This window comes from Vanessa tameamea, chromosome 15 (genome assembly GCF_037043105.1).
Source record: "Vanessa tameamea isolate UH-Manoa-2023 chromosome 15, ilVanTame1 primary haplotype, whole genome shotgun sequence".
Taxonomy (NCBI): domain Eukaryota; kingdom Metazoa; phylum Arthropoda; class Insecta; order Lepidoptera; family Nymphalidae; genus Vanessa; species Vanessa tameamea.
In genome coordinates this window covers 8,218,498-8,244,009 of record NC_087323.1, presented here as the reverse complement: position 1 = coordinate 8,244,009, position 25,512 = coordinate 8,218,498, and the positions used below count along the sequence as shown (strand labels likewise).

Sequence of the window (25,512 nt, the reverse complement as noted above, 5' to 3'; positions counted from 1 at the left end):
ACAAAATTAATAATATTTTGTGAATTTGACACACGTCTTATTTTTTAAAAATTAATACAAAAAAATCCGTAAAAGGATCTGTTTATTTACGAGTTCCAATATTTCTTCTATACCTTTTTTATGTAAGTTGGTTAAAGTCACAGGATATATTTAAGTGAAAGTGTGCAATCAAGTTTATCGCACGAACCATAGTTGCCGTGTGCTTTCGGACAAGCAGAGTCTCAGCGCATCTCGAACTCTTCCGAGGTATATAAGAACGTAACATAGTGATTCACAGACCCATTGCTTTGCACGTACTCGACCACTGGAACACGATAACAGGTACGATTGACCAAATGCTTAAAAAAAGCTCATACGATATTGACATCTAACAATATGTAATAAGTCATATTCTGGCTTGTATGCTTTAAGCTATCTAGTTAGTATCTTGTTTGGTCTCAATTTAAAGTGCAGATTAGTGTTGTGTTGTGAGGTGTAGTGCTGTGATTGATAAGGATTTTTTTTCTTTTGACAGACAGTGGAGCGGCGTTATACTTTGCAGTTTGAAAATGCGGTGGTTTTCAGTGGTAAATATTTTTTATTGTATATTTAAGTGTAATCAGTTGAAAGATAATTTATTAATATTTTAAAGCATTAAATAATATCGGATTCATTAACAATGTGTTGTTTTTGTGTTATAGTTGAATTAAATTAAATTATTATTTTATGGCTCCCGTAGAATTGATTATTTATTTATCAGGATTCGCTCGATGGTCGAAATTCGACCAATGTCATTACTGGAAATTAGAGGAACGAATATATTAATTTGCATATTTCGAATATTTTTTTTCTACTACAATTTTGAAAAACAGAACGAGAAAATTAGTCGACAAATTAAACAGGAAAAGCTAAAAGGTTTTGTCTTAACTATTTATATATAGATAATAGATTAAATATGAATAATAATGAGATATTACAATTTCATTGCAGTTCTTAAAAGCAAAGATCTTTCTAAGCAGTAATATATATATGCAATAACAATATTTCATTTAATCATATTAAATAATTGCTATTATGACCACTATTACAAGTCATTCATCGATTCTCAGAGCCGAGATGGAACCGAAATTAAAATACGTGAATTTTAATCAAAGCTTCCTTGCATCGTTAACGATAAGAAATTCCACCAATTGGCATTGGAGAAGCGTGGTAATAAAATTTTCAATACTTCTCGTACGCTGCAGATAAGTCGTTAGCTCAGTGTGACCGTTGTAAGCTGTCAATTTCACTTGATTCTCTTGAGATTTTGCTGGTCTAGTACATATCGTCACTGGAGAAGAAGAGACGCTAAACTCTTCTCCCTTTGACTTCGTTGATATTGCGTTGGATTAAGAATTGAACTAGATATATTTATATAATCAAGTCATTTCTCATAATATCAAAAGAGATATTACCTGTACCTAACCTGACCTAACAAAGCAATTTGTTCCAAATAACATTTATGATAAATGCTTAAAAGTATTATGTCAATAGTTATTATTAATCCAGTAATTCTCAAGACATGCCAATTTACTATACAAATTTATATAACATCCTGTTATAATTTTTCAAAACGTCGCTAGAAAAGCAGACGGCAAATTGATATTTTATAACGTCTAAATAGGTATATATTTTTTTAATAACATTGCTTTCTAATTTCTATTATGTTCTACTCGTATGCCTTTTTCTAGTAGTTATTTAGCTATAAACTTATAAACGTTAAGTGTAGTTTACTTGGTGGTAGGGCTTTGTGCCATACCGCCTAACAGCAACACAGTACTATTGTGATCTGGTTTGAAGGATGAGTGAGCCAGTATAACTACAGGCCAAATGTTTAAAATTTTATCTGTGCTGGTGACCACATAATTAGTTGGGGCATTTTTTTCTCTGTCTACTTATAAATACATTTTCTTCTTATCAAAAACAAAAAATATTAATTCGATATAATTTAATTTATATGAAAGTATTGTTGCTTTGTGAAATTACCAGAATTACATCATTGGCCATATAAAATTTGGAATTTGAAACGAGAGGCGCTATTCTTCGAATACTTTTGTTTGAATAAAACATAAAATCACACGGTATAATACTTTCTATTTGCTAAACTAAAAGGTTACCCAATAAAAGAGAAATTATAAAAAAATTCAAATATACAAATTTAGGTTTTTTTTTTATATTGTGAATCAATGTTCGATCCGACCTCATTTTGGATTATTAAAAAAAAGTTTGTTATTATGAAAAATATTTTGTGTAAAAAAAATATATTATAGATTTTATAATTTTACAACCTCGGATATTATAGTCTATTAACCTCAAGTAATTATTGTGAGGTTTCGATATAAGTACAGTGACGTCATCGTTGGTCTAGGGGCAACTTTAAAAGCTAATCTAAAATGTTACGTTGTTTCCTGTCTTGGTAAAGTTAGCAGTGAACACTTGCGGGCTTCGAAAAGCACGAAAAGCCATTGGTCTGCGACTCTCTTGTCGTGTTGGATCTCATTCTATCGGATCATGTGTGTGATGGAATAGTTTCCAGTTTGTTCATAAGCTGTTTAGTGGTTTTTGTTAATTGAGATTCCCGTTGCGATCGATATAATAAAATAAAAAGTATATCTTTGCGTCTGCGCATTAATAATACATCACTTTTGTTTTGTATATAAACATCTAACAAGAAAAGAGTTTTAAGTGGACATGTACTATTAACTGATCTATTGTTTAACATCAAATAATACGAAAAGGAGAAGTTAAAGCAATCGATCATTATAATAATAAACCATTTTATTTACTCTCTTTACTTTGTTACATTTTGTGTGTGGCGCCTTAAAAACTCGCGTCGCAGAAAATCATAAAGAAATATAAGATAATTCATCAAATACTTATTACACTTCAACTCCAATTATAAAAATATAATAGAAATAACTATGCAAAGTACTAATACACTAAGTAAGAATTTGTTAAAAAATTTACACGGATTATGCGCAATTAAATTTAATTACAAACATATTTTATACATATATACATATTTTAGTAGGTAATTAAATTATATTTTAATATATATTATAGTCACACAATATAATATAAAACACTTTTTTCTTAATAAAATCATTAACAGCACATTTTTTTGCATATAATACAGTGATAATATATCGTTACTAAAACTTGTGTTGGACAGTTTGGTTTGTAACCTAATAATCACATATTTCGTTTAATTTTATTTGTTTTTTATAACAAAAGACATAGCGGTATGTTAACAGTTATTTGGCAAATGATCGAGAACGTACGTATTGTTGCCTAGATTTTAGTATGCACTGTAATACCTAACTCTCTTTTGCAATGTACCCATTCTTTTATCTATACTCGTTATTATGAACACACTTTCCCGTTGCATTCATAGAAATACATAATGATGTTTAATATTCTTGTTCTCACTTAAGCTTAACATTTTTATTGACTTAATTGCTATTTTAGACATTTAGATATCTAAACGAAACTGTAATTAAAATATCTTGTTTTTCTTACGATATTTATAGCAATTACAGTCTAGGAATAATGGCCTAAAAAAAGAAAAAAAATGTTTTTCATTAAGAAATACATTTGTAACGTTATTTTTCTCTGTTTCTAAATTAGTCTTTACAGGCCGTTTTGATAGTAAAAAAATCCTAATGCAAATATTTAGATGAAATATTACCATTCGTGTATTTGACCAATTTCTAAAGACTAGCAATTTCTGTTATAATCGTGTAATTGTGCATATATATGAGATATATGTATGTTAATAAATAACGTTAATCGTTCTACCATAAAAATAATCATACGACTCAATCAATCAATCAATCAAATGTATATTGAATGTTATCACGATATAGAAAGATGTTTGTTTACACAGTTATTGTAACTATAGTATTTTCTGTTTTTAGTAATAAAAAAGTACTAAATAAATTTTTAAAACTTCTTCAAGGAAGTAAACCATTATGAACGCTATTTAAAGTATTTTAAGTCTCTTTATAATTATTTAGATTAATTAATGTATTGGGGAATACAATAAAAAACCTTTTTGAGACAGAATGCCATATTAAGAATCGCTTTCAAAATATCTAATATTTATCAAAAATTCAGATTTTACTTATTTATTTATTTTAAAAAAGACCGTACATAACTCATTACTTGTTAGTTAGAAGCTAGTTAGCCCAGTGTATAGAACAAGTGGATTTAATAAAAATGATCGCTGGTTTAAACGCCATCGAGCGAATTTTAAAGTAATCAGTGGAGTACTGAAGTGTAATAAGCTTAATACCTTCAGCTCCATCATTAGATTAGAGTTAGACCTTTGTCAAGCGGGACGCTTACATGTCAATACTGTAGTGTATTATTGTTTATTAATTTATATTAATAAGGAAGGAATCAAATTTCTCTATCGTCTCAATACTATTTACGTTATGCGTTGAATATATTCTATAAACATTGTAGGTTTATACATTATATATTATACAACAATTTCATTAAAACTGACGATTCGTAAGATCTTAGATAATAATTCTCTTACGATTTTAATAGTACCCTACTATTAAAATATACGGTTATTAAAATTCATCGTCGAGCGCTTAATCATCTGAAAGTCACGTGCGACCGGCAAACCCTTTTTTAAAACATAGTTAAATTATTGATTTTGCAATAATTTGTGTCGTTCTTGGTTTTTTATAAATTCATTTAAAAAGTTGTTTATTTAATAAACGTAGATAGTTGTCGAATAAATAAAGATAAAGATTAAAATAGATGCTAAGTACTTTAAAATATTTTTGTGAACTAGTGAACTGTTGAGGAAAACGTAGCTTAGGTAGTCGTGTTTATTGCTAAATAAATAAATAAGGTATAGGTTGACAAGCAAATACACTGATGGTGATTACTTATGCTATCTATTTTCAATTAATATGACTATATTTGTTATTTGACACATTGAACAAGTTCCTCATTTCATAATGTGAAGTTATCGCAAATATGCGAAGCAATCTTCTAACACAAAGTTATGTTAGGCAGTCTTCACTAATGTCATAATCTGACCTAAATCCGGACTAAAATCACTTTTACAAGTCATCATGATTGCGCACGCGTTGCTATAGCTGGGTCATTTATTTATCGAATACATTTCGACTTGTATTTCGTGATCAGTTATATTGTAATCATTATTTGTTTTATTATCATTTGTTGTAGGTGATTGTTATAGAGCTAATCAAATGTTAGTCAAACCACAGATTATCGAATCTTATGGGTCATTCAATCCCAAAAAGGTTTTACATACGTTTAATTAAATTGTGTGTTCCGAATGTTAATGACTTCATGATATTTTATAATTTACATAATATTACATTAACAGCCTTTAAATTTCTCCTTTCAATTTAGCCTCTTCTCCCATTGAGGAGAAGGTTTGGAGCATATTCCACCACGCTACCCTAATGCGGGTTGGTGGATACACATGTGGCAGAATTTCGTTATAATTATACTATACAAATTATTATTTTTTAAATTTAGTATTACAATTGGACAAAACTATAAAATAATAGAAAGCATTTGTTATTTTTAGAGAAACATGCTAGATGATATTTTTATCACCCAGTTTTATTGTTTTCGCTGAATAAAAGCGGGGAGAGTGAGGTCATTGTATCGGCCACAGAATCGTAATTACGAATCAACGGGAAAATTCTAGTAATCCTGCAAACATTCCACGCGTTTAAATTACTCTTATATAATAAATACATGAAATTATAAATTCGACGATAAAATTATTACTAAGTTATTTTTAATCAAATCGTCAGGATTATAGAGCGGAAAATGTTGGTTGATATTTAGCAATCCCATTGGACGCAATTTGACTTTCTCTTTTTATTGTCGATTAAATCCACTGTTCTCACTTTCGTCTCGCGTTACTTCAACAACACGTAACGCGCTTCATCTTTGCATGCGTGCAGTCAGATTATGACAATTTGTACGTGTTTCAGCGAAAGCTTGTTAATAATTGTTTGTTTGTAGTTTGAAGCATTAATTATTTTTAATTGAACAAAAGTATGTTATAATGTGACTGTGTGTGTATACTGTGACTGTTTTTATATTTAGATAAAATTAAATGTCCGAGCTTGATATTTTATCATTTAAATATTTGTGTTAATTTTATAGTTGTAATTTGTTTCACGAGTAGTGTTCGTTAGCAGTTTTTTTTTTATGAAAAAATATTTAGTGAAATATATTTAACCAGAAAGTAAAAAAGTATGTTAAGTGGTCACCATTGCCCCCATACTGGCGATGTAGAAAATATTAACGATCCCTTACATAGCCAATAAGTCAATAACCTTGGAACTAAGATGCGAAGTCCCTTGTGCCTGTAACACTGGTTCACTGTCTCTTCAAACCAGAACACAATAATTGCTATTTAGCGGTTGTATTTGTGATGAGGGCGATACCATGTAAAAGTTAGTATATTATCGCGGAAATATAAAGTTGAGCAACACATTACCGGAACATCAATAATTAATAATGGATCTTTCTTTCCGCTATGTTTACATTAATAATACATAATTAATAAGTTGAACTTGTTGCATCATAGTTGGATTATTCATGGAATAATAGTGAAATTTATATAATTTTTAATTGAGCGATAAATTTATGCGTCGAGGTCATGGAAAGCTAACATGATGTGTCGGAGGATTTGCAGATGTTTAAGAACATAGTTGTTATGTAAACGTAAAGTATAAACCAAGTTTATTTATGTCTCGTATACTTTATGGTCATCTTATGTATTAACCTAATCATTATTATGAGTCGTTTTCTTTATTACTTGTTTTTTCTATATTATTACGCTGTATTGTAAAAAGTAAAGATTGTCTGTACCTAACCTCCGATCATATAAGCAATATACAACTTACTTTTTATTTAGTAATGTTAAAAATATATTTAGATACTTTAATCAAGAATATGTAAAATATAGTTAATGAAAACTTTTCTTGATTTCAGGTATTTTTTTGTCTGGCGCTGACAGCAGCTATAGCAGCTCCAGATCCGAAAAAATTCAAAAATGAGTCAAATGTAAAGGATAAAAAGGCTGAAGCTCTGACAAATGATGAAAAAAATTTTTTGAGAGAAGTTGAAGAAAAATTTGGCGTAAAATCAGATGTTCCAGTGGAAAGTGAAAAGAAAGAACCGGAAACTAAAGTGGAAGGCAATAATAAAGAAAATTCATCATCACAACAAAAACCACCATTTCCGGCTGTTATTGCAATTGAAATCGTAAATGATACGGATTCGAAATCAAAAGGCAAACGTACTATCGATGCTAATCTTGGTTATGGATATAAAACTAACAATGGCTATAGTTACACTTACTTTGGTAAATCAAATCAAGACAAAGGGAAATTTATGATTTATCCTTATTCACAAGAAGATTTACCAGCAAATCAAAATTCACACGACAGTAAATATAGTTCCTTGTCAAGCTCAAAATACTCATCTTCTTCTACAAATGTTGAAATCCAGCCTTCACAGGCCTATGAATTGGTTCCTTTAAAGGACGAACAAACTTCTTATGAATACAAAAAACCTGCTGTTGAATTTAAGGATAATTACGAAAAGACTTTAGAAACACCTTCAATAGGTTACTCCAGTGGAAAAGCCGCTCAAACATTATACACAACTTACAATGGTCAAGAATTTTCAGGCTTAAGTGGACAATTCCCCACAGTGATGCCTAATTACTTTATTAATCCCACGCAGCTTCTTAATAATCCTTATTACCAGAATGCTGGTTTGACTCAAGATCATTTGCGTAATCAGAATTCGTACTTAAATCAAAACAAAGGAATTGTACCTGTATTAGTCTTAAGGGTCCCCAGTTCTTACTTGAAAAATCCAACAGCTGAATTGTATCCCGATTTACCAAAAAATTATCCTCTATCGCAACATTTAAACAGCGTAAACCTCCAAGAATTGGTTAATCAATATTTCAAGAAAAATGGATTTTCATCTGCACCACAGATAATGTCTTATCAAAGCCAATCCGTATCTGCGCCTGAGACCAGGCCACAACATTACTCGAATCCTTATGTCAAACCTACATATACTCAAGCAGATTATTCTGGTATTCAATATTCTGCAGTAAAACCAGTAATGGCAAGATATCCTTTGACTTATACACAGCAAAAATATCTAGTCTCTCAACCCCAATCACTTTACCAAAGTTCAGTCTCACAACAGCATTATCAACGACAACAACAACCTCAACAACAGTATGAATATGAATATCGTTACGTTCCTCAAACGGAAGTTAAAATGCGTTCTTATTATATTCAACCTCAATATCAACAGAATCCACAGTCGGGTTCTATTTCTAACGAATACGATCAATCAGTATCTCAACAAAAGCCAAACTCAGATGATTCTTCAGCAAGTATTGAATATGGAACCCCACAGTATTCTAGCAGCCAACAAGCTGAAGAAGCCTCAGTGGAATATGATACCCAAAATGCTGCACAGGTTTCAGTTCAGCCAGATGTATCTCAATATGTATCTGCTAATTCGGAAAGTAACGGTTATGACCTAACTCAACAAAACGTTGATTATTCAAAACAATCAGGATCCTCCGGATATGATACTGCGTCACTTCCTGCTTATAGTACTTCACCAGAATATTATTCAACACAAACCGGACAGAAGAATTCCGTTTCTATACTCCCATCTAAACTAATACATACTGAACAATACCAAGACAACACTGGATCTAGCGCACCCCAACAATATGTTTACCAAAATGAAAAAGTTGAAGATTCTAAAACATACGTTCTTTCTGAAAACTATCCCAGCAAAGATCACACAATTGCTACCGTCCTACCTTATTCTTACAACTCAAACTCAAAACCTTCGCAATCAAGTATTCAGACAGTAAGCTACGTTACTCCAATGCCTTCAGCCAAATATCAATCTCAGTTTAATGTTATGGTACCACAGACAGTTTTGAAAAATCCAAACAATGAGAAAGTGTCATATGTTAACTCTCAATCGTTGCATTATTTGCAAGCTGGTCAATACACTGATTCCAATTCTGAAAGTGATTATACTGTAAGTAGTCAATACGTACAACCAATAGCAAGTAAACCATCATATCCTAGGAATTATCATGCACACCCAAAAAGAATGGTAAAGACCCCAATGAAGACCGAAGCTTCATCAAAAATACCATCAAGAAAAACAAATGAAAGAAGCGAAAAGAAAAAGTCATCGTAATTTTGTTATCTTCTTAATAAATTATAAAAAGTATTAATGAATCTACTGTTAACGTTTTGCAAATATGAAGAAATGAATTTAAAGGATGACGAAGGATTAATTTAAAAAAAAAAGTTTTAATATTTCGTTTTATTCTTTAATTTTAACTTTACACAAAACGATGTATTAAGTTTATACACAATTGAACATTTTAAATTTTTCGCGGTTTAAATTTTCTATTTGTATATTACATTCGTATTTTAATCACGATCTTACTTTTCAGTTAGCTCATGAACACAACAAAGGCAACTTTGTTTAAACTTAAGGCCCAATTATTATAAATAGGGCGAACTCGCGATAGCACGAATATAATATAATATATAGGTTATTTCTACACAGTAGCTGCGTATGATACGTTCCATTTCTAATATGTCCTTGCTCTATTTACAACTTATATAAAATATAAAAGCTATTGTTGATTGTGTTACCAATAATTTCCCTAACATTTAATTGTTGCCATAATTACCTATTTATTGCTTATAATACTTCCAATTATTTAGAATAAAATCCTATAAAACTGTAATATTTTCAATTATCAGCTAGAATTCGGCTGTTTTTAAGTGCAATATTTTTTTAGATATTTAAGTGAAACATGTTACTTATTATGTCCTTGTAATAATTATGTTTGTTAATTTTAGACTCAATTTTGTGTATACAAATTATGTTGTTGAAATAAATATCTTTAAGCTGACTTTATTCTTAATACCTCTGAATTTATTCAATTAAATAAACAGCATAAATCATGAACATATCATAGAATAGAATTATAAGAGTATATGAAAAAAATAAAAAGGTTTCGTGTATTTAAATAAATATAACAAAATAATCATAAAAATAATCACCAGAATACAATTAAACATGTACATTAATAATCCCTAAATTTTCAATGATGCTGCTTGGAAATAATAACTTCAAAAATTAAGTTGACCATAATGTAAATAATTTAATACATGATTACCATTTGGTATAAGCATTGAAATCAATTAAAAATTAGGGGAAGTCCAGCATTTGTATTTCTATGACTTAAAAAAAGCAATGGTCTAATATACACTTAATTATAAGGAAAAATAATTACTGTATCGATACTACAGTTTCACAGCATGCAGTACACTTGATACGTTACAACAGAAAAGGCTCCTAACTTTTGTCATAAGATAAAATTATTTTTTATTCTCATATGCAAACTATTTCGTACGTCCAAAATGTACGGGCTATCTAAGTGTACTTTTGATGTCATTCAGTGATGGGTTATTGGCAAGTCTGCCTTCATATAATAAAATTAATAACGAATAAATGATCTAGATTACAACTAAATAAAATGATGTTAACGAATATATTTTTGTATGAAAACGTTGCGTTGCAATAACATCGTTATACTGTCGTATATATTATATATAGTATAGATATATATAGGATAGATTGTATCAATTCGTTGTCCATAAATATATGTGTATTTATCACTGAGCAGTGAGTATATTATAAATCGTAATAAAAGAGGACTTATACGTACTTATATTTCGTTTTTTATATCTTCGTTTTAGGTTGACAATGATGTTGTCGCGGCTTAGTTCAGGCATAAATAATCTTCATACCAAATTTCATCAAATTCACTTTGATTCGGCGGTTTAGGGGTGGAAGAGCAACAGACTGAAAGACTTAGTACCAGACATCGATCTATAATAGCAGGCTACGAATAATAATCGTGCATTCTGAGTTACGGGTATGTAAGGACTACATCTTAACCTTTGGCTACTACTGACTATTTTCTAGATGGCAAAATTCAATATCATTTTGCTCGACGCGAGATAAGAACTCGGGATCTCAGGATCTGCAGCCCTACAAGTATAAGCTAGCTACTTGACCAAATAAAAATGTACTGAAGAAGAATAAATTTGTAAGTAACATGTTCATAGCTTAAGGCCAATATTTCCCTCAATGCAAAGGGCGTTTGAAACAATTGCACTTTGAACTTTGATCTTTGAACTGTAATATATGTTGCGTCTAATATTCTCATGATATCGCTGTTTCGAAACAATGAAAGATTTTATAATCATTCCTAAGTTCTTTGAATAATAGAGATAGACTTTCGCCGGATCTATATAAACAGTCCTTTGATCTCTTAAAACATTATTATGAAGATTTTCGTTTAGTGATTGACCGATTATCTATGAAATTTTATATATGTTGTTACGACGAGTAAATATAGCTTATATATTTATAATATTAATAAATAGTATTCAATTTAATGACTTTGATAAAATTATGGAATATTAAAAAAACATCGCTTTATGAAGAATACTTCATTAATACTTCAAAGAATTAATAGTTACTAAATACATTATTTATCCTGATAATCCAAATAAAGAAATTATGGCAATACATACAGTTCCTGTTGTTAGACATCCTGTATTGGTTATGTAATTGATTAATTTATTTCAATTCCTATAGTTTTTTAACTACATACAAGCTTACCGAACGTCGAGCGCCTGTTATATTTATATAGCATCTCTACACGAATGATTCGAAAATATTTTTTTATCTGAATTCGAAATCATTACTGGTTGCATGGATTTGTATTCGGATTTCAATTAGTACATCTCATACAAATCCATGCAACCAGTAAAGTTTTATTAGGTGTAATCGTCAATGTATTACTGGGTTTTAGTTTAATCGACGAGCAATTACAGGAAAACTGGAAGGATCTTAGACCCGGTGAAAATACCTATAATATAAGATTTACGTTTCCTACATTATGAAGATCTATAGGCGTAGGTATGTGCCATCGGCGTCTTTCTCGGACCGGATTATCTTTATAGTTTTACCCTTAAAAATTTGCATATTGAACGTTGAAAAATCTTGCCTTTTTCAAGATCGGAAATTTTCAAGTCGCTTTCGGAATATAATTGAGGAAAAGAAATAAATATATATCGAATTATATCGAAGTATATATATCTATTGAAGTCTTGTTTGATCAAAGCGACCGTGTGTCACATATATTTTGTAACAGGCTACCGGAATAACACGTGTCCCAACTTTTCCTATTCCGGCTCGGTCTGGTACGGAGCCGGTATCGAAGAAAATGCGGAAGGGAACAGCGAGAGAGAAAACAGCCCTACCCAGTACTTGAATTTTTATGTGTCATGTTGCTATTTATATAAAACTTACGATTGGACTATTCACATTTCGAATAAATTTATTACAACTAATATTTATAATTTTTTTTTTTTAATAATACCGGCAATAATGAAAATATATATTAATTTAATGTATGGTATTATTATTCATATAAGGTTACTTAAGGTTAACTGTCTTATTTGCGCTGTTTATGTTTTGAAGGCCAAAACCAATTTGCCGTAGACAATTTCTCAGAATAACATCCGAATCCGATTTAGAGTAGAAAAAAAGCTTTATTTTCTTTTAAAAACACTATATATTAATAGCAATGATTTATAAAAAAAATACGTTTTCGAGAACGTCTACAAAAAAAAAAAACAATTCCCATGGCAGAAATAATACAGCCCAAAATAAATATAAGTTGGCTCGTTACGTGTAACACGTAGCGTTTTATTTGTTCTATGTTATCTGTCAAGTTAATTAACGCAATGTATTGGCCTGTGTACTTGTAAGACCTTTGCCAGTTATGTTCAGAACGTTATCTTTATTGTAGCATATTTGCAATGTCATTTATTTAACAAGAGCCTATCGGGCAAGCTTAGAAAGCAAGCTATTTTCTGTGCCTATTCATTTATTAGAAAGACGCCCAAGGAATATCTATAACCATCAAACTCATAAACAAGGGGCAGGTGTGTTCCTCCTAAGGCGTTAGTATTGTTGAAATAATAGCGCTGTAATAACACTGGTCGTTTTTTGAAGCAATTTAACTAAAGCGCTTTTAAGCACTATAAAGCGTCACTGATCGTATGATTAAGTTAATCGTAAGTTTGTACTAGGAAGTGATCGTTAATCAATTTGATTTTGATCACTGTTATTGGACTGCCTGTAGCCGTTGGGTATTATTACTGATAATGAAGTTTGACATTGTTCCTAAGTGTAATGGCGACATTATATATCTGGAAAATGTTTTACGAGAGTTTGTGGTGTGTGTCTTATATTACGTTTTCTTCGTTAATATTTTCTCTTATAATGTTACTTAGAATGTCTCGAAATATTGGAACAACGTATTAAAATAGTAAAATAAATTAATTTTTATTCGTAAAATATTACTAAATAAGTATAATTAATATAATGATTATATAAGTTGCGTAAGCATACAATCGAGTAAGTTGCTTGAATGATAACTTTCTTCATTTATTCAATTGTCTTTATAAAGTTATAACAAGACATAAATTGATACTAATTTATAGATATAGAAATACTGAAAGCGTTGAAGAGGAGAAGGGTATGCTGGACGTTTGCTAGACATTGCCGATAAATTAGGTCAGTGTTTCTAAAACTTTGCATGTTTTCATATTATATAACAGAAACTGATTATGGGAACAGTATAACAGCTAGGAAGTTTGGTCAAATTGTATTACAAAAAATATTAATACACTATAGGTAATAACTTTTGATATTAAATTATGTCAAATAAAGGTTTGTTTGAAAATAACCATACTTATTATCAACATTCTAAATGTTAAGACATTTTACACCGGAATAAATAAAAATAATCTATAGTATTTAATATCTCTAAACTTTGAGAAGCTGTTGTCGATACGCTTGTGTGCAGTCACTTGCATTTATCTTTATGCACCCACCGTTGCACACAAACGCATTACCACGCTCCGCTACCCCCGTATATAAACCTAAGATTACCTATCCTTGAACTTCATTTCACCACTGCTAAGGCAACATAACAAACCCTTGACAATTTAAAACTACATCACCGCAATTTAAGTGCAAGGATTTTAGTGTATGTGTAAAATGTTGTGATTATATCATTTAAAATAAAAACTGTGCTTGTTGGTGCTCTTAAATTAAATCAAGCGTTCAAAATGAAGACTAAAATGCAAACGGTTAGTAACTGAACTTTTGTTTTATCAATTTATTTTAAAAGTAGTCGATGTATCAATTAATTTATAGACTTTAATATGTTTTTAATTGATGGTTTTACCATAACCCATGATGACAAATCGATACATTTTGTAATAAATAAAATGTAAATAAAAATAATATATTTAAAATTATTTTATTTTTAGCAAGAAATTTATGCTAACGAGTCAAAAGTCGTACTTGATTATATTATATATTATTAATAATATATGACGTGTTTATTAAATTTCTAGCGCTAGTTGTGTAATATTGAATTCAATTTGAAAATGTAAATTAATAAGATACATTGTAACAACGATTAATGTTGGATTGTATATATAGCTTTTAAACTTAGTATATTATATATATTTACTGATATTTATAAACGCCAGGATAACAAATTTAAATGTATTTAATTACTAACATTAACAGGATTGTTCTGAAAATTACTCTTCAAAGTATATCATACGTAAGTTCGTTATTTAGAAAGTGTACATATTAATTATAAAAATTGTATATCTATTAAAAGATTTACAATTTAAAAATAATTACAGTATATGACCGCTATGGAATTGTAGCAATATTGTTAGCACCATTTCTCTATGAAACTAATTAAAAAAATGTTTTATTTGATTATCATAAAATCTCTAATACTTAATAATAAAGCAATTTCTTTTCTTTTTTATCTAAAGAAACAATTCTGTATTTTAATGACTAAAGTGCTTGGATATCAATGTAGAACAATACTTCGGAAACTATATCGAGACGTAGAGTTCGAAAAATTAGTGACGTACGTTGTATACTTAAATTGTAAATTCAATAAAATATATAAAACCTTTTTGGACAATTTAAATAAAAATAATAATTCAAAACGTTTCTCAACATTCAGTACAAATTAAACAGGGAAGTCAATATCATACTAATCTCAGAAAGCTGTTTAAAAGTAATTGTATTCATTAGCGAGTTTATTTTATCTAATTCGGAGCGGAAAGTAAAGAACAATAGACGGATACTAAAGTGGACATAATTATCAAGTTATCAAGTCATCTCATTATTAAGTAAAACGACAGTGTTTTCTTCGGAAGTATGAACCAGTATAACTGTAAGTTTGTAGTAGTAATTGAAGGACTACCACACATATTGTATCAATAACTGTCCTATTGACTTAGTGGTTAGTTTATTAGGCTGCAAAATAAACATCAAAATCAAAATATACTTTATTCCAGTAGGCTTTTACAAGCACTTTTGAATAGTCATTTAAAAAACTATATTAAGTAAAGCTACCACTGGATCGGAATGTAGACTCTACCGAGAAGAACCGGCAAGAAACTCAGTTTTTACCCTTTTAAACATCTAAAAATACAGTCATGTGAGTTAAATACAATCAGTATTCAGTATCAGATCAGTAGTGCCTGGGTCGAACCAATAAAAATTGTCAAGTCATTGGAGTGAGAGCCGAGATGGCCCAGTGGTTAGAACGCGTGCATCTTAACCGATGTTTTCAGGTTCAAACCCAGGCAAGCACCACTGAATTTTCATGTGCTTAATTTGTGTTTATAATTCATCCCGTGCTCGGCGGTGAAGGAAAACATCGTGAGGAAACCTGCTTGTGTCTAATTTCAACGAAATTCTGCCACATGTGTATTCCAACAACCCGCATTGGAGCAGCGTGGTGGAATATGCTCCAAAAACCTTCTCCCCAAAGGGAGAGGACGCCTTAGCCCAGCAGTGGGAAATTTACAGGTTGTTAATGTAAGTCATTGGAGTGTGTTATATAAGGGACTTTCCAATCGATTTCCCTAATTATTTTTGTTTCAATAAATCAATTTATTAATAATATTATATAAAATATCATGATAAATGTATATTTTTGGAAAATTTCCGTTGGATACTGGTAGTGTTTATTTGTTTAAACAATATATAATTTAGTTCGATAGTAAAGTCAAATTACGTCACGACTTGTCTGCCCTATCTTTATCAATGATTGCAAAATAGATAATGTTTACTTATTTGCAATGTAAAGGAACAAGTCGACACTAATGATATACACAAAGCTGTTTCCGAAGTATCACTGGAGATATTTATTTGATACCTGTTTTATCTTTAACTGTTCATTCAATTGACGTTAATATGTAAATGTCTTTGTCAGTCCTATAAGGTGTTTTAACTTGATTTTCTATAAATTATGTCTTTATAATATTATACTATATAAATGATTTTATATAATTCATATTAAAATATAAAAGACATTTAGCTCCAAAAAACTTTAATACACAATATAAGTGAGTAGTTTTATCTTTTATATTACTTTTAATATATACGTACGTAACAATTTTCAGAGTTTTTAACAATTTAAGCAATTTTCTAATAATATATATAATAATTTTATACGTATGTATAAGTATAGTAGTAAGTATTTAACTGAACTCCTTCTGATTTATAGTGTGTTACCTGGCTGGTTAGAATTGGACCCGGTAGGTGTCGCTGTGTAGGTCAAGTAAATAAAATTATTATTTCAACCGGCCGATATAATATACAATGGTTCCGTTAGTATTAAGGATCAATTAATCAAGGCTCAAGTTAAATATACACTGTAACATAGTTTATTATTATTTTCTTTAAAGTATTTTACCATTTATATCTTGATATCCACGTGGAAAATTGATGCACTTACTTTCACTAGATTACGAGTTTCCATTATGTAACTTACCAAATTAGGTATAATGACTTGTCCCGATTAGGGACAACGCTATAAATCTTAGTTTTTATATAACAGTGCATTGTTCTCAGATGTCTCTACTAAAACTAGTTTTTATCTTTTATTTTATTTTAAGTGAACACAATACAGACTCAGTTTATATCATTATATGAAACACTTTTAGTGGTCTTTTAGTATTTTTTTAGTTATGACATTTAGAATGTACATGAAAAATATAAAACAATTGAATTAATAAAAATGATAGAAAATGTTGAAAATTACAAAGTTAGAATTAAATATCGATATTAACATACCTATATGGTAAGCTATTATTGTACTAAAAAAGTGCGTTTTTTCCTAATATTTTGTCGATATTTTATTATTATTTAAAATTAAAAGATTCAATTTCAAATTTTCCACATTATGTTAGTCTCGACATGATTCTATGTCAGTGTCATAACTTTCTTAAGAAATAGAGATCATATCATGTCATGGATTTTAAACTAGATACTATATATTATGCAATATTCATACATAATTTATTTTCCATCCCATAGATCGTTATTTTGTTATTCATATTTGCGTAAGAGTTTATAAATGATGGATTTTTTTTAATAGCTTATGATTAGTAAGCTGGCTTAGTGTTATGTGTTTCAATGATCAAATAAAAAAAAAAAAATATACAAGTAAATCGTTAAGCGATCAGCGGGATATTCAGGGACAAGGTTGTAAAAATGTAGGCTAAAATTATTTAATTATATTATACATTATTGTTCCATTACCTTCATATCAGAAATAAGAAAAGCTAATTAAGCTAAAATTTTGCTCAATGTTTTTGCGCTGTGCATAATTTTTTTTTTATTTACGAAATCGAGCAACATGTTTTATATAACGAAAAATAGTAGGCTCAAATAAGATCCTTGTACGATTCCCGTGATGAGTCCTGGATGTTTTTTTTGTTATATTATCACCATTAATAATATTAGCCCATAAGTAGATATCAATATGTATGTATATAAATATTTCCCTAATCGTATGTGCGTGATTTAAGAATTCAGTACGTATATTTTCAAGACAGGGTCTTCAAAACTAAATATTATACGATGTAGAAACGTTAAATATTTAATATATTTCATAAAGAAAAATAAGAAATTCAATTAAATGGTATAAAACAAACAGCTGGTGTACAAATTATTTAAGATTTAAGATGTATGATGCGTGATGTTTATATTTTTATAGAATACTTCTATAGTAAAATATAAACATCACACATAAAAACAGAAGAACCGAAGTATTTTATATTTATTTGCGTTTACGTTAATCATTTATTTAAATTGTACAAAATATTCTAAGAGAAATATTTCAGATTTCATTTATCAAATTATTAAATCTATAATATAATAGTGAGAGGCGAGCATCTACTAACTCAAAAACTTATAAACGCTGTGTTTTTAAATATTTCATAAATCTAATAAAGTTCCATAAGTATAAATTAAATAAATACTTTTTAATATTTAAATAGACAAATTCCTAAATAAGATGAATGCTGAATACTATTTTATTTGTAATGCCTAACCGATCTCTACTAAAAATCTACCAAACCAATATGCAAACTTATACCAGAAGATGCGACTAATATTATAACATAAGGTAGCTTCGCTCCGCATTTTCAGTCGCACAAATTAAGACTATATAGAAGTGACAAGCGTGAATTTTATATTCTCGTAAAATATAAATTATTATAAGTTTAAATTGTATACGCTTTCCCGGTCGTGACCAGTTCTGCCAGCAGCGGCTAGAGAAACGCTTCGACATAGTGTATCTATCAGATCCACTCGTCGCAACGCCCTTTGACTCCGGACATTGTTTATCCTTCAATAGGCTAGCGGATTTAACCTTTGTACTTTCTATGGGAAATATATTGTGGGATGTATCGAATGAAAGGAAAACATTTACATCGATTATTCGATTCGGTTACCGAGTATAGTTACTGTTAATATTATTTATGATTTTCAGTTTCTACATTACTAATTAAGTATTTGAATAATGTATTTATAGGTTTCAAATAAATACTCTAAGACCTCGTTGCTGTAATCAGTTGTTGTTTATTAATATAACAGAGTAGAACGTGAGGGCATTTTTAATATTGAAGTTTTTTTGTCTTATATTTTAATTTTAACATATTTTTGGTAAAGGATAGTTTACATATATCGATCTGAACATGTTCTATATTAGCTTTACTTCTATGTTTCATGAGCTCAATTTAATCAAATATAATTTGATGACAAAACAGTAAATTGTCAGTATCGAGTTAATTTGATAAAGGCAGTCCATGTCTTGGCTCCTTCACCAAATCAACTAGTGGAACTCTTCAATATCAATGATACACTCCTATTGGGTCTCAATCTTTCTATTTCATGAGTCATGTGTATTACACAGATAAAAGCCATGACACTTCGTGTAAAACTAATTTGAGTATTTATTATAAATGAAAAAGGCATCCCATGTTCCACGAAAACATTTCTCAAAACAATTACTTGTCATTTATCCCGCGTTTGAGCTTAATCGAGCAACAGCATGCATACTAAATTTCTCTTTACAATATTTTTAAGATTAGCATATTTGTCAAGACACTTAAGACCAAGATTTTCTTCTTAGATGAATGGAAAAAATATTACATAAAAAAACCGTTTTATCTTAAAATTAGTCATTCATAACGTAATAGACTTACTAACAGCTACATATAATTTGAAATTTATATGTTTAATCACGCATAAACGAGCGTGATTTATTAAATATTATATATTATGAGAAATTTATTAAATATTATGACATAACTTTCACATTAAAACACGAATCTAAGTAATGAAGAAAATATACAACGTTAAATATTCTTAAATACACAATGTTCGTAGAGAAGACTACACACACTTAATAATAATATATTCTTCGTACAGAGACGCCCATAGATCTTCGGTAATTCTCACGATGTCTTCAGCCATCGATAATGTTACTTTAAAGGAAGTATTTATTATTCTATACTAGCCGTGCGATTCTCGAAGGTTATCGTTTGCCCTTTCGCTTTCTTCATGAACACCGTAACTAATGGGCGCTTAAGGAAATATGTTGTTTTTCAGTAGTTTCACCTGATGTATGTTGCCTTGATAATGATCTTTGATTAACGTTAAATGATTTAATATATTTATAGTTTTACTTTATAAGTAACATAAGTGAAACTGATTATGTTAAAAAAGTAGAAAGTTTAAATGTTTTCGTTTACTTATTTATTATTTTTGTATTAGTTATATATGCATGTATTTAATAAGTTAGTAGGATTTATACAGGTATTTTACTTAAAGAACAGTATTGTATATTGTTTGTCATCTTTTAATTATTCTTGATGAGTTACTTTTGTGATGTAAACTTTTTTTGCACCAAATTGTACTTTCCTTTATTATTTTATTAGTATTACTATTCAAATAAATATATTTTTAATTTTAGTCTAACTTAGTAGTGCGTGGTTAGTAGGACCATCAAATGATGTTTTGCGCATTAAGTACCTAAGTTATTAAATTGTTATCAATGAGTATTATTTTTTAATAATAACTGTCTTTGATTTTTTTATATCTGTTTCAGATATGGCTACTAGTCACCATTTTGATTATCAATAAAGTTTGCTGTCAAGATGGACTCAGTGACCAAGATTTTTATCGGCTTCAACAATACTCTAATAATGATGCTCAAACTGAAGCTGTTACCGGTTATAATACTAATATTATGCAAAGAGAACAACACAATCAACCAATGACTTCTGTTGGTGTACAATACTTAAGCGACGAGAACAATGGGGATTATAACCGAGGAGATCGTAGTAAAGGTAGAAAAGTTTACAGGATAAAAAATCCATTTCAACAACAACAGGAGGAAGATACGCCATCTCAAGATAGCAACACCCAAGACAGTGAAACTGGAGCTAGTAACCAGTATACGGCTATGCAATATTCCCTACCACCTGAAGATTTCTTGCAACGAATGCGTGCAGAAAGTCCATACAACCAGCAACAACAGTTAAGTACTCCAGTTTCAGCGTCACCCTATTCAGCTACCCCACAACCGCAGTATCAATATTCGACAATTCAACCTTCGAATTATGATATAAATCAACAATCTAATCAGATATCGTCTCTCGAACCGAAAGCATATACACCAGTTTATCAATCGAATATAAATTCATTTCAGTACAGTAACCCGAATTTATATAGTTTGGATAATGCACATAGTACACCCATTCCACCCTATATGTCTACCCCATTACCAAATACTCAGTACTTAGGGACTCCTGTAAATACCTATGTATCAAGTTCGTCTCCGATTTACCTATCTAGCCCTCAAAATGTGCAACAGTATATGTCTTCTCCTAACACAAATACTCAATCAGGAGTTTTGGATTACAATAATAACAGAGTAACTACTATAGGTAGCAACTATGAAACCAATAATGATATAAATAAAAGGAGGCAAATTGATCATTATGACAATTCCGCCATAGGAGTAAGATATCCCACAAATATTCAAAATCAATATCAAAATCAAAATGATTATACACCATCAACAGTCACACCTACTATATCGACTTATTCCGAATCGTGGCAAAATTCTATGAATACTGGCTATAACGCATTGTCGAAATCAGAAAATGAGTATCTGCAAACACAATATCAAAATTTAAGATACAATAATAACCAGAAAGACAGACAAGAAACAAACTCAGAAGGATCTAATAGTGATACACATCGTATCGGCAGTATGCCCTCCGCCAATAATGTATATTTAAATTATATTCAACCTGATTATCAATTTTATAGTAACATTAAAAGTCAAAGTAGGGATTCTGAACCAGAGACAAGTAAATCAGAAGTTTATTCACATGGTGACTATGGATGGAAATTGTCTGATAAAAAATCATATGAGCCAGATATATCTACTAAAAATAATTATTTTAAATATCAAATACATAGTGTGCAACCGGATTCCGGCGCGGTAAGCCAAGTGAGTTTCCAAATGGACTCTAGCAAACCTTATAATTATGAACCAAATGCTAAGGCTGTAACGGAAAATAAATTAGAATCAGAAGATTTTGCTAGAGCAGCTGCAAAAGCACACGAAAAGTACAAACAACAACTAGAAGCTGGTAAATATATATCAAATTCTCAATATAACAATAATGGTTTAAGCAATTCGTTTGGTGTCAATTCGTATTATAATAATGATAACATAAAACAAAATAACAAATTGTATAATTCTAATGTTTATGGAAATTCACAATCAGAATCCGTTACGTCAACACCATTTTATTACATAAATTCTAGGGACACTTTAGATAGTAGAACGAAACAACCTTTTGACCACGATAAAGCTTTAAAAAATATCGTTTCTATTGACATGTCCAACGTTGTTCAAAATTCAGATTCATCTGCAAAGACTGATACTGATACAAGTAACAGATTTAATTTTTACGGACACAATAAAGATACCGATGAACAAAACTTTAAACAGTATTCAAGGCCGGGTGATTCATTTTACGGAGATAAAAACAATATTTATACGATTAAATCAAAACCAGATGATTATATAAGTTTGGATAAACTTAAACAATTAGAATATGGAAAGCATCAATTGGCCGAATCGTTTTATAATCTTGGGTCAGGAAATAAACGTTTTGTAGACGAAGCGACACAAAACTTTGCAAAGCAGATATCAAACAATCAAGATAATGCTCAATCATCAGGAAATATTAATCAACAAGGTTTACAGAACTCGCAAATATCATCCGATATTGCCAATATATTAAAATTTAATGACATACCGTACCGCTTAACACAAAGCTTAAATTCTAATTCGCAATATCTTCGTAACAACAACTTTGATCAAAGTAATATTCCATCACCTTTGCCTGTACGAATCAATCAAAATGTAGATAATCATCACATAGATGTTACAGCAGAAATTCTTAGTAAATTGATGTCAAATAATAAACCAACTAACTTTAAAATTAACAGACCTGATACTGATTCGCAGTCTGGTAATTTAATATCAACAATAAATGGTTTTAAAGTTGCTAATCCATTCAACGTTGATCTCAAATTAGTTGCAGATATGTTAAAAGGAAAAACGGCCATTGATGAGAGTCAGATGACATCATTTCGGGAAATTAATAAGCCTTTACCTATGAAACTGGATATTTCGCAATTACAGGAACTTCTTCAGCTCAAAAACAATCATAACGCTATGGCCCTTAATAATGGTCTTAATTCATTTAGTAATTCCTTTTTTGACGTTTATAATAGTGGGCGACCTCCTTACCAAGGTGTTAAATATTCACGAAGCGAAGAAGAACCAGAAAACATTCAAATAGCAGACTCTTCGAATAATCATCCAATAGGAGCAGTTATAGAACAAGACGATGTAGTTGCTGGAGAAATAATATCTGATGGTTCTGAATCGGCAGAGGATAGTAATTCATCGAATTCAGACGACGATAGACCAAAAAATGCCCTTATTAGTTCTGGTCATAGAGGTTCAGGAGACAGGCATAGACAGATGAGTACATACTCTAGTCGTTATTCCTATAAACGGAAATATCCTAAGTCAGAATTTGAGGAACCGTACCCACTTCTTAAGCCCCCTCCTCCTCACTCTTCACGTCATCGCCAAGTACAGAAAGTGGAAAAAAGCCGACGACGAAGAGTGATAAAACCTAAAATGCTAAGAGTTTTTAAAACTGAACCTTTATATGAAGCTGGTACTTCTATAGAAGATGATATAAAGACGACACATTTAAAACATGTACATTTGATGGCAGAGGATAAATCAGATACATTAAATGAAGAAGAGACAGTCTAATTCTTTATTTATATAATAAGATTTTCTAAAAAACTATCCATTTTATCTGTATTTCTATTGTCTTTATTATGAATATTTTAACTCATATTTACGTTTTACTAAAATAATGATTAGGACTTGAAGTTTTGTACCAAATTTCAGTAAACATGAATTGAAAGAAATGTTTTATAATAAATAGTAGTGCAAATCTATAAAATGTTTTTGTGAAGTTATCACTGTTATATAATTGCAATTTTTTTTACTTAAACAAAAGAATTTAAAGCATTTTAATATATTGTTAATTTAAATAGCTATTTGGTGCTACAAATATAATATTAGCAATTCATAATGGCATTTATCGTTTATCGACGCGGTTTTTTAATGTAAATAAGTAGAATGTAAGTTTAGGTATAATAAATTTATAAAAAAAATGAATGTTAATTTTACCATAATGTAAATATTTAAAATGATTAATGTATAAAATATATTTTAATTGTTATTGTGATGAATTAAATTGTTATACGTTAATTTTTATATTAAGTCGTTATTAATATTAAAAATATTAAATCACTATTGGCTATTTTATTATAATTTAATCAATCTAAACAACAATTAATCATACTTCATAATATCAGTTTTAGTAGAATAATTAATTCAATTAATACACATATACTTTCCCATATATCACGCAAGATATTAATCGTTAGCTAATAGCTGCGCTCGCGCAGGCTGAAAAACATGACAGCACGTTCATCATTTTCTCTTGTATATATTTCTTAGATTTCACTTAATTCTAATGGTCAATTATAAAGATTAATACTCCTAAGATCATTGTTACATCATTTGAACGTAACAAATATTTTGTGATGACAATATTTAAAATTAACGATATATTATAGAGATTTAGATTTAAGTATAAAAGCTACAAACATAAAATAGGTATGTTTTGATGAATATTTTACTTATATATAGCGCTAGCTAGCATTGTTAGAGTAATATCAACGGAATTTCTTTTACTTAATCCACTAAATATCAGGTTTCACAACCCTTGTACTTGTAATGACCACTTAATCACTTCTCACTAAATCGAAAGACAGCATTATAAATAAATATATAGAAGAAGAAGGATATAAGAAGGGGTACTAGTAATGTATAAAAGTATAAATATACTTTATTGTTGGTTGTTACTTCATAGTTTAATTGTGAGTAGTAACTGTGTATTGAAGGGTTGTTTGCACTGAAGTAAAGCCGTGATTCATATATTTTGTAATACTTGTTACTGCTTACTCAATCACATCTTAGAGTATGTCAAGATGCTATGTATCGTCTCGCTTTCTTAATGCATGTACTACAGTTGAATGCGTTAACCACTGAAGATATATGCTTCTGTTTAGACAGATAATTTATGAATTTGTCTGAAAAGTATTTATTCAGACGTTGTGAAAAGTGAATTAGATAGTATCTTAATAATCTTAGAAAAATTTGAATAAGTATAAATTAATATAAATACGTACTACGCACTGGCCTCGCTGGTGGATCTAGGGACAATAAATTTAGTATATGAGTCTCTAACACAACGA

General features: G+C 29.8%; 2 protein-coding genes across 2 annotated transcripts; both read left to right on the top strand.

The window, feature by feature from the left end:
- Window positions 1-227: 227 nt before the first annotated feature.
- On the top strand, window positions 228-9,377 carry LOC113399653 (uncharacterized). The gene is made up of 3 exons (XM_026638831.2): window positions 228-321; window positions 515-566; window positions 7,021-9,377. The coding sequence occupies exons 2-3, from the start codon at window positions 549-551 to the stop codon at window positions 9,280-9,282; spliced, it is 2,280 nt and encodes a 759-aa protein (XP_026494616.1). The 5' UTR covers window positions 228-321; window positions 515-548; the 3' UTR covers window positions 9,283-9,377.
- Window positions 9,378-14,141: 4,764 nt separating this feature from the next.
- Window positions 14,142-23,982, top strand: LOC113399652 (putative uncharacterized protein DDB_G0282133). Its single transcript, XM_026638830.2, has 2 exons — window positions 14,142-14,336; window positions 20,687-23,982. The coding sequence occupies exons 1-2, from the start codon at window positions 14,316-14,318 to the stop codon at window positions 23,951-23,953; spliced, it is 3,288 nt and encodes a 1,095-aa protein (XP_026494615.2). The 5' UTR covers window positions 14,142-14,315; the 3' UTR covers window positions 23,954-23,982.
- Window positions 23,983-25,512: the final 1,530 nt, after the last annotated feature.

What these genes read in the sequence shown, in the direction of transcription:
- LOC113399652 (XM_026638830.2), top strand. Translation starts at nt 14,316, where the DNA reads ATGAAGACTAAAATGCAAACG. An exon ending in TGAAGACTAAAATGCAAACG is followed by an intron (nt 14,337 to 20,686) that starts GTTAGTAACTGA and finishes TATCTGTTTCAG; the next exon opens with ATATGGCTACTAGTCACCAT.